Source organism: Hordeum vulgare, chromosome 6H, assembly GCF_904849725.1.
Source record: "Hordeum vulgare subsp. vulgare chromosome 6H, MorexV3_pseudomolecules_assembly, whole genome shotgun sequence".
Lineage (NCBI taxonomy): Eukaryota > Viridiplantae > Streptophyta > Magnoliopsida > Poales > Poaceae > Hordeum > Hordeum vulgare.
The window spans coordinates 547,222,496-547,233,217 of NC_058523.1; the positions used below are offsets into that span (position 1 = coordinate 547,222,496).

Sequence of the window (10,722 nt, forward strand, 5' to 3'; positions counted from 1 at the left end):
CGGTTTGGGTGCAGTTTTACTATCCTAAATAAATGCCGACCAAACGACAACGTACAAAATGACAAGATCGATAGTGTGTACAAGCGTACTTGATTCAAAACTAACTCACCTTTTGCACTAGCTTTAGGCCCCTCTTGGATGGTGGTTTCGCTGCCCAAACCACCTGTCTATGGAAAAAACGGATGGGTTTCGTACAGATGATTGGATTATCGTTTTGAGCTGTAAATCTTACACCGATTTTTTGATTTACGCCTGTAACAGGCATGTAACAGGCCGGTATCCGATACAGACCCGAACTGATCGTTTCTATTTCCCCAACCCTCTCGGTCACTCCGCAAAACCTAGGAAAGACGAGGCTGAGGGCTGCGCTGCGCCGCCGCAGCCAGAAAGGACGGGAGGTGTTGGCACCGGTGTTCGCGAGGGGCGACGTAGTCCGGCGATGGCGGCCACAACAGGTTAGGCGCCGTGGTACGACCTGGCCACGGGCGCGCCGTTCCTCTTCTCCCTCACCGACGCCGTCGAGAGTGACAACTTCGACTTCCGCCTCCGCGACGTGTGCGCGGCCACCTGCGCGGGAGGCTCGGCCGCCGCGCGCTCCGTGGACGGCCGCACGGCAATCGCCGCAACGTCCGGCGATGTGGCAACCATGGACAACCCCGCTGCGGCAGCCATCACACACGTCCTCCACAACAAGCAGGGGTCCCCCCTCATCGCCGGCGTCGACGATCTCCTGGTCGTCTCCATCGGCTCCGGGTCCTCCTTCGGGGGCACCGCCTCGGGCTCCGCCACCCTGTCCGCCGGCTAGTGCACGTCGATCCCCGTCCCCCGCCGAGATGGTCCGGCTCATCGCCGAGGGCGTCACCGACATGGTCGATCAGGACGTGGCCATGGCGTTCGGCCACACCTGCGGGTGCAACTACGTCCACATCCAGGTCAGCCAAACCACCAAGAATTCCATCTCACCCTTACCTCACCAACGTTGACTCGCTCCTCCTTCTTCTCACATGTTTTTGACATTTTACAAGCGGATTGCAACCCCCCCCCCCCTCCCCCCCGCCGCCAAACGCGGCTTTACACCCGAAATCAAATACAACTCGCTGACATGTATTCAATTGATGATCGGTAAGTTACAGATGTTGAAAAAATCCAGCAATCCAAGCGAATCCTTAATACAAACTTGAATCATTTTTAAATCATTTATTTTGAGACTGAGGGAGTACTCATCAAGGTATCTAGTAGGCGACGCGAAACCATAGTTTAACAACAGCGAAAGGTGTAATGGGCTTTGGATGCATGATTATCTTCTGGCAGTGAAAGTAGAGCCGTAGACGCTGGAAATGGATTCTGACTTTAGACACTTGGGCAGGTCTTCCTTTCTGCGGGTCCGCTTGCTTGGTGGCTTGACGCTTCGCAAGACCGGCCAGGAGCAGGAAACACTGTTTTTCTGATCCTATGATTGCATGCCGTGGAAAAAGGGCCCACATGAACTCGTCGGAGTTTATACTGGCCGAACAAAAAACATAACTCTTATGTAAGAGCATTTACGCCCACAAACCCGCCTTAAACTTTTATACGGATGGCCTGATCACAAATGGTCACGAAAATTCTATGCAGACGGACGATACAAACGGGTCTCAAACGTCTCACATCATCTTTTATATCATGTCTAAATATATAATGAATATAAAATGACTAGGTGCATTCACTGTGTCAGACCCGACAGCGTGACGGAGTATTATGGAACCGAGGGAGTATGAGAGTATCAATTTATTTCCTTGTTAATCAACCGATTAACTACAAACTAACAACGCCTTCCCAAAATTAGCAGCATGATTTTTGTTACTCCAGGCAGCCAAAAGAGGCAGCGCCCAGAATATTCTCTTTCGCCTTTATAAGCACCATCGCCGCCCGCTTGACGGAGACCAGCACCGCACACCCAACAGCCAAGCCCCGACAACAGAGCCCAGAGCACACCAACAACAGCGAAGCCCCCAACAATAGAGGCCAGACCATGGTTCACGGCGGCGAGGAGGCGCTGATGCGGCAGTACGCCATCGGCGACGAGATCGGGCGCGGCCGCTTCGGCACGGTGCGCCGCTGCATCTCCAACGCCACGGGGGAGGCGCTGGCCCTGAAGACGACGCCCAAGGCGCCGCTGCGTGACCCGCTCGACCTGGCGCTCGCGGAGCAGGAGCCCAAGCTGCACCTCCTCGCCTCCTCCCCGCCATGCAGCCCGCACCTGGTCGCGCTCCACGCCGCCTTCGACGACGCGGACGCCGTGCACCTCGTCGTCGACCTCTGCGCCGGCGGGGACCTCTTTACCCTCCTCTCCGCCCGCGGAGGCCGTCTGCCAGAGCGCGAGGCGGCTGGGCTAGCAGCGCAGCTGGCGTCCGCGCTCGCGGCCTGCCACCGCCGCGGGGTCGCGCACCGCGACGTCAAGCCCGATAACCTGCTCTTCGACGCCGCCACGGGCGCGCTCAAGCTCGCCGACTTCGGCTCCGCGGAGTGGTTCGGGGACGGGCGCCGCATGTCGGGCCTCGTCGGCACGCCATACTACGTGGCGCCCGAGGTGGTGGCCGGGAGGGAGTACGGCGAGAAGGTGGACGTGTGGAGCGCCGGGGTGGTGCTCTACGTGATGCTCTCCGGCACCGTGCCCTTCTACGGCGCCACCGTCCCGGAGATCTTTGAGGCCGTGCTCCGCGGCAACCTGCGCTTCCCGCCGCGCGCCTTCGCCGGCGTCTCGCCGGAGGCCAAGGACCTGATGCGCCGCATGCTCTGCAAGGACGTCTCCCGCAGGCTCTCCGCCGAACAAGTCCTGAGTAAGCACCAACACCCGTCCAACCGACCGACCGACCTCCATCTCCGATCCCCTGAACCGAAAACTGCTAGCCCATTCCTCGGACTTCTTCGCTGACGTTTCTGCATCGATCGGGTGATGATTTCCGCAGGGCATCCGTGGATCGCGAGCTGCGGGAGTGATGCGGTGGCGGGCTGAAGAAATCGATCGACCGAAATGGTGCAACTCATCATGCTCTAGATAGAAGGTTTTCTGCACAGACGTATGAGGCGGGCCTCACTTTCTGCCTGGTTAATCTCCGGCAAATCGGCGACGGACAGAAGCAGCGGTGGTGCCAGAGTTGAGTCCAGTCAGTAGAACTAGCGGCCTCTGGTAGCGATCTTCGGTGCTTGCACAAAACTCTTACTAGTTCGTCACCAGATGAACACCAACTAACATGTTAATTCTGTTGAAATTTGGATGTGGGCCTTAGGCCCATTAGAGAATTTCAAAAAATCTACAAGGGCCCATGTAGGTGGTGGCATGGCAAGGTGAAGGGAGTTTAGTCCCACCCCGTTAGTGGAGGAGAGTTTGGACCCCTTTATAAGGGTCTCTCTTCCACATGTTATTGGAGAGTGAGAAGAGAAGGTGCCTTCGCGCACTCCTCCTCCGCCGCCCGCCTCGCCACGCCTCGCCGCGGGAATGAGCCGTCTCTCCACCCTCCGGTTCCTGTACCGGGAGATACTGTCAGTCACAACTTGCAAACTCTGTATGTGTTTTTTTTTGAAATGTCGGCAATGGATTGCCGAATTAATTGATCAGGGGAGAAAGTAAGACATACACAGCTATTCCGAAGGTGGCAGCAAGCCCCCACCCAAATAAAAAGAAGAAGAAAAACAAGGGAAGAAAAATAGAAAAAGGTGTGGAGACACCTCCATCTCAGCCCGGGTCAAAGGGGATTCCTGCACCTGCCATATTCCAGTGATGAATTTCATCAACTACCTTCTTTAGGAAAACATTAATCTGCTGACTATCGAGGCTAAAGATGCGACGGTTCCTCTCCAGCCATATTTCCCAGAAAACCAAATGCATCACTGTTAGGACTTTCTTCCTATTGTCTGCCTGAGCTAGCCTGAATCTCATATTCATCCAGGTTTTGAGGTCGGATGCGTCGTTCCATGTTGCCAATTCCAGAGAAGGCAGTTTAGACATTGTGGCAATGGCATCCCAAACCGATCTGGACCATGGGCAGTCCACCAGAAGATGATAGGTGGTTTCCAGATTCCTCATACACAATGGGAAGAAGTAATTATTCGGCCACTCCCGCCGTAGCAAGACATCAGCAGTAAGTATTTTGCTCAAGATAGCAGTCCAGACGAAGAACCTGCATTTACCAGTGGACCAGGCGCCCCAGATGAGGTGCTGGCAATCAAACTTGATTGCCCCCTCAAATTGTAGTATGTATGCAGACCTGGCTGAGTAGCTTCCTTTCTGCGAGAATCGCCATACAATACTGTCATGTTGGTCAGGCTGCAACTACACATCATCCAACCGAGCAGCCAGGTTTGTGAGCTCGTCTGTCATTTGTTCTGTTAGTCCATTTCGAAGGTCCATAAGCCATGTGTCATGCGCTAGCGCCTCTTTGACCGATCTGTTTTTGCGCATTGATATGCTGTATAGGGCTGGCGCAAGGAGCTTCGGGCATTGCCCCTGCAGCCAAGCATCATTCCAAAAACTGGCTTTAGCGCCATCTCCCAAGGTAATTTTGGTTGCCATGGAGAAGAGCTCCTTTTCCTTGATACTGCATGGCAGCGGCCCTTGCGCCCATGGCCTCTGGTCGTCTTTCCAAGCGAGCCACAGCCATCTAAGCTTTAACGCAATTCCAAACTTATCAAAATCAAGAACTCCAAGTCCACCAAGGCTTTTTGGCCTGCAAACAATGCTCCAAGCCACCCTGCATTGACCTCCATTGCACGCACTCTGTCCATTCCACAGCCATGCACGACAGAGTTTTGTAATTTGTTGTAGTACCCCCGCCGGAATGCAATGCACAGTCATCAGATAGACCGCAAGGGCTGCTAGATTGCACTTCAGTAGCACTAGTCTTCCGCTTTTTGCCATTAATCACCCTTTCCAACCAGACAATCTGCTCCCAAATTTGAGAACTAAGGGCACTAGGTCCACCTTAGTTAGGCATCTTAGGGATAGAGGCATTCCCAGATATGTTGTTGGAAACTGCTTGACCGGAATTCCTAGAGGAGCAAGAATTTCTGACAGACTAAAGTTTGCACATCGGATTGGCAAGGCCATACTCTTGGAAGCGTTCATGCAGAGCCCGGAGATAGATGCAAAACTGTCTAGCAGTAGCTTTACCATGCGCGCATCTCGCTCAATCGGGTTGATGAACATCACAACATCATCCGCGTAGAAGGAGCAACGCATGAGGTTCCTTCTCCCTGGTAGCCTCGAGAGGACTTTCTCTTCCGTAGCCAGGCTCATCATGCGTTGAAGAGGGTCCATAGCAAGTATAAACAGAAAAGGAGAAATTGGGTCTCCTTGCCTCAGGCCTTTCCTGTGAATTATGTGCTCGAACTGTTGGCCATTAACGAGCACTCGTGAAGAGGAGGAGCTCAAAAGCATTGCGATCCAGTCGCGCCAACGCTGGCTGAAACCACGCGCACGAAGCATGTCCAGAATGTACTCCCAAGAGAGAGAGAGTCGAAGGCCTTCGCAATATCAAGCTTCAACAGAATAGACGGCTTCTTTGACTTATGCAAATATCTAGCTGTGTTCTGCACATAGACATAGTTCTCCTGTATGCTGCGGTTCTTGATGAAAGCACTCTGGCAGTGATCTATCAAATCAGCAGGTTTTGGGGTCAAGCGCCGCGCTAGAAGTTTAGTGAAAATCTTGATAATGCTGTGCACAAGAGATATTGGACGGAAATCCAATAGGCTGTCCGCGCCCTGCCTTTTTGGGATGAGCACAATGAGCGCTCTATTAACTTGGGCCATCCCCCTATTGTCAAGCCGATGTAATTGATTAATAGCTGCTAGCATATCTTGTTTGACAGTCTCCCAACATCTTTTGTAGAAACCCCCAGGGAACCCGTCCGGCCCCGGCGCCTTGTCCGCAGGCATTTCATCAATTGCTAGTTTGATCTCCTGAAGAGTGAATTCACCATCGATGTCGGACAGATCGACCCAATTTAGGTCTAGCTCGTTCCAGTTTAAAACTGCTGTTGTGTTGGTAGACTGGCCGAAAATGCTGACAAAATATTTTCTGGCTAGCTCTGTCATTTTCGAATTGTTAGAAACCATCCCATCTGGGCCATGCAGGACATGGATCATGCTGCGGTTGTGCCTAGCGTTTTCTTTCCTTTGAAAAAATCTTGGACAAGGGTAGGGTATGTGTGAATCTCGTGGTTTGATTTGTTTGTCCCGAACTTTCTGCAGCCTGTTATGCTAGCAGTACCAATCGGGTTTTGCAGTCACATGATGGATGGTAGTGAAGTTTATTTTAAACCTTAAACTCATATAGCTCGTCGGAATCGAACCCCGACCTCCGAATCCTTGAAATCGATACCTTAACTTTTCTGATCCCGATCAATATCAACCCTAGACCTGTTTGGTGCACGGGGAAAAAGATCCATCCCGGCCTGCTCGGGCTCTATCCCAATCCCTTTCCATATCTCTCCTGAAATAATCCATGGTGGTCCGCTCCATACAGGAGACGATGTGGCCGACACCAGCATTTTGAAAGCAAACTAGCAACACAAACACTAGGTTGTTCAAGTTCAAGGGCGTCGTTCCCTCGTTGGTGACAGTGTCGGTGCTCTCCACGGAACTTTTGGGACTCACAATATAGACACCAACAGACATGTAACTATATATTATTGTTTCTCACATATGTTACTATGGCAATGAACTTTTGCTTGAGCCGCCGCTAGAGTATGTTTCAACAAACATTAAAGTATGCTTCAAACAATGTTGTGTTGCTTATCTTAGTAAATTGTACTGACATTTTGATTCTTTTAAATATTTTTATTTTTTGACCTATGTTGGTGTGTACTTTTGCTTGTTAGTTTCTCATACAATCAGGATGATGTTGCTATGAATATGAGTGGTGGCTAAATTGTTGATGATGGACTCGACAAGACATAAAAGTGAAACATTCTATCGTAATATTATTTTTGTTGTTTTTGTCTAAAGAATTATAAATTATTGTTCACATCGGCTGAATTTTGTTTTGATGCTTCGTGCTTCTCTTTGTGCTCCGAGTGAACGTGATCAAACTTGTGTACTCTTCTGTATTTCACACGGTCTCACCGAATGCATCGGGTGCCCCGTGATAAATTTTCTAACATCCATTCGGTCTGTCCGAAGTAACTCTACAACTTCTATCTCTGACCTTGTTTTGGCTCTACAGGTCGTATACGACCTCGGATTAAGACGATTTTTATATCAAAATCAACCGTTTCGAAGAGACAAAGATTTTCTATGTTGATAACTTTTTCATTTGAGGCCATCTTAATCACGTTTTGTGCCCCTGACATTCTTCGGCCTCCTGGAGGCCGATGGACCCTCTTCGACCAACCGCAGACCGACAGGTGGCTCTTCGGCCTCCCACAGGCTGACAGGTCCTCCGTCGGTCCACCAGAAACTGACGGGGTGCTAGTTTTGACATTTTTAAAAAAACACGTGTGTTTTTTGAATTTATTATAAAATACATAGTAGTTTTGAAAAGAAATCTCACGAGAGACCTCTCAACCTAGCACTAGTTCTTACTTCTTACCGACTCAACTCCAAAGCATATACACTGCCTCTGTCCATCACCATTTTGCAGAAAACCACAAAGATTGGGCCCTGATCCACAGACAATACCTATCCGCGGTACGTAGGATGGAGCACATCCAGTATGAATCTTGGTCGAGCAGTTTTAGCCTGCCACTGTAACACCACCTGTGGAAAGCACCACCCGGTTCACAAATGTGAGCGGACACCTCGAGGGACGACGGCGAGCATTTTCGTTTCAGGGTATCAAATTGATCGGTTCGTCAGGGTTGGCGGTTGAAGGAGGGATCAATCCGATCTCTTCAGCAATACCCAACTTCCTCTTTGGGTAATCATGCTACGTATTGGGTTTCGTAACCTGAAAGTATAGTAAATTTAGCTTCCACATCAACAAAATGATTTTGGACGCGTGTGCTCTAAACAAAACCCAGAAAGAATGAAGGCACATGATGAGGCCGGTCCTAAGATTTCAGGGCCCTGGGCGAAAACAAAAGCAGGGGCCCTTTATGCATCATGCATGTTTTGATATTTTTAAACACGGGTTTCTCTTAACTTTTACCGATGGAGTGGAAAACCAGCATATCAGGTTAGTTTTATGATTTAATTGGTCATGAGTATATTAATTATATCTTACTTTAAATTTAGCCAAGGAAGTTGCATATACAGTTTGCCACACACACAAAAATTGAACGGCTAAAATTAATTTGGCCACCTAAATAAATTAAATCCACCATGCATCCTCTAATTAATACTTTTCAGAATTTCAGCTATTAGTATATAATTAATCCATGAATCCTAGTAGTCATTCTATCCCATTGTCTTTCATCAAAAACCAACACAGCCAGATTCATTAGTCAGAAAGCCGGACTACTACAACCTACTCTTCTTCGCTAATTCACTAGCTACTCCTAATTGTGCCCCTAAGGGCATCTACAGTGGCAGTTGCTTGTGCATGCCCTAATGAAGATAAAACAAAGATTGAAAAAGTAAAAAGTCATCTAAGCACCTTGACTTGCAACGGCAGATGCTAATTGTATGGGCTAAGTAAACATCCCGGACGCTTACTGCAGGAAGGAAAAGCCTCTGGCGCTCGATGCGCACTTTTGCGTCTGACGCCTCACCAGGAGTCAACAAAGCAACCGCTAATTTTGCGGGGATTTTGACCCTAACGCAATTCTTTAAGCGCTGCATTAGACATGCCCTAACTAGCAACGTATCTAACAGAACCTAGATAGTTCTTGGGTGATGAATCAAGGAGATGCTTACCTGTTCAGTTGCTCAAAACTGGGGTATTGTTACTCCTGTTCGACGAACATGAAATCACCCGAGTCACGCGGTGTTGCGCCGATAGGTCTCCGCGGGAGGACGTTGTGGCGGTGGGAGTCATTCGTGATATGTGTTTGAGGGATTGATTTGCGGCTAGGTCGATCGCTGATATTGTTGTATGTGGGTCTACATGTGGGAAACGGAAAGTCCACTAATTCAGAAAATCGCTGATTTACTTTCCCACTACTGCACCTTCACGGTTACACCTAGATTAGCGCAGGATCATTTTTATGGGCCTAATACACAAAGCACACATACGTGGGGGCCCCTACGTTTCGGGGGCCCGGGGCGGCCGCCCCCCCTGCCCCCCCTCAGGGCCGGGCGTCATCTAACAACTTGGCAAGGAAAAAGAATCCACTCGCAATATTTCTAACGGTGTCCTTGATCAACTTATGAACATCATGGCCTTCGCCTTCCTGTGCCTACAAGCAAACGGAAATTGCTGTGGTGCGAAGAAACATTACCAGTTAGGCTTTGATCTCAACAATGCGATCCAAGTGAGGCTTATACTGGACAACCAACATATGAAAGATTTAGCTGCACGTTTATAATTTTTTTTGTGTGGGTGGGGGGGGGGGGGGGGGGGGGGGCAGAGAGCAGAACCAAAAAGCGCTAGACTGTTGAAGTAACAACAGATGTGCTAAGAAAGGCAACCTACACGAGCTTTCGCACCAGCATCCAAGGTGATTCTCCGGTATATTTGGTTCAAACTCAGCCCTGCATGCAAAAGATGAACACGATATTGCTTTTGCTGTGGACCTGCCTCAACACATCCTTGAAATCCACCTAAGCGGTGTTCAGAAAGACCAATGTCTTTGTCATTAAGCATGTAATGGCATCTACAGTCAGACCCTCAAATGATCTCTCGTACACCCGCACACACGTCCGGCCAGTAAGAAAAGAAAAAAAATGACCCAACCGAAACCCTCATATTATCCCTATATTCATCTCATATCCATCTTAAATATGGAAATGATATAACGGCTCACGGGCGCGTCAGGACGCGTCCGGTCAGTCTGCCACATAGGACGTGACCCCGTCCCGGATCACCTTTTTCTTTTCTTTATTCATTCATATGAAGAAAAAAAATGAGAAGTGTGCTGCGTAAATGGACAAGTAGGAAACATACCCGATCACTGACCGAGCACGTCCATGAACATTTAGAAAAGTCATATTTGCAATATCCAACTGTAACAATCCTTTTTACCATGTGGCAGCTGGTTGCTGAGCAAAATGTTTGATTCTTGCCTGAATACGCTCAACTAAGGATTGGAGTTGTGTTTCGTCGCGTTATTCGTTCGAGCCACACTCTATGTGCGAATTCCTGAAAAAATCATTAAAATCAGAGTTACGGTTTAAAAGATATGGATACTTTTGTTTTAGATAAAATGTGGATTGATTAACTGAAAAGTTAGGGTTATTTTTGTTAAAACGAAAAAACGTTTTGGTTGACTTAAATACGGAGGGCGGATTGATTACCTGAAACATCAAGAGGTTTTCTAAAAAATGCAAAAAAAAAGGGTTCGGCTGCTACTACCAGATGGGCTGCGGGTTAGTTATGGAAAAAGACAGGGACTTTTATGCAAAATAGACACGACGGACGACAGAAGCAGTGCGTGCTTTATTATTACTAGTAAATATGTCCGTGCGTTGCAACGGGAGACAAAATATTACACCCTAACCAAATAAGTATGGCTCAATACCTCGATGTATGAGCGTCCTTTATTTTGTTAATTTTAACATAGTGGCTCATCATGTTGACACTTCTTTATTTTTTTCACACTCTTTAATGATGTCCGGCGTGTCCATGTAATCACAATGCATTTG

General features: G+C 48.9%; 1 protein-coding gene across 1 annotated transcript; it reads left to right on the forward strand.

Moving 5' to 3' along the window:
• Positions 1-2,011: 2,011 nt before the first annotated feature.
• On the forward strand, positions 2,012-3,322 carry LOC123404454 (phosphoenolpyruvate carboxylase kinase 2-like). The gene is made up of 2 exons (XM_045098387.1): positions 2,012-2,819; positions 2,949-3,322. Exons 1-2 carry the CDS (start codon positions 2,012-2,014, stop codon positions 2,993-2,995), a joined length of 855 nt encoding a protein of 284 aa, XP_044954322.1. The 3' UTR covers positions 2,996-3,322.
• The last annotated feature ends 7,400 nt before the right edge of the window (positions 3,323-10,722 follow it).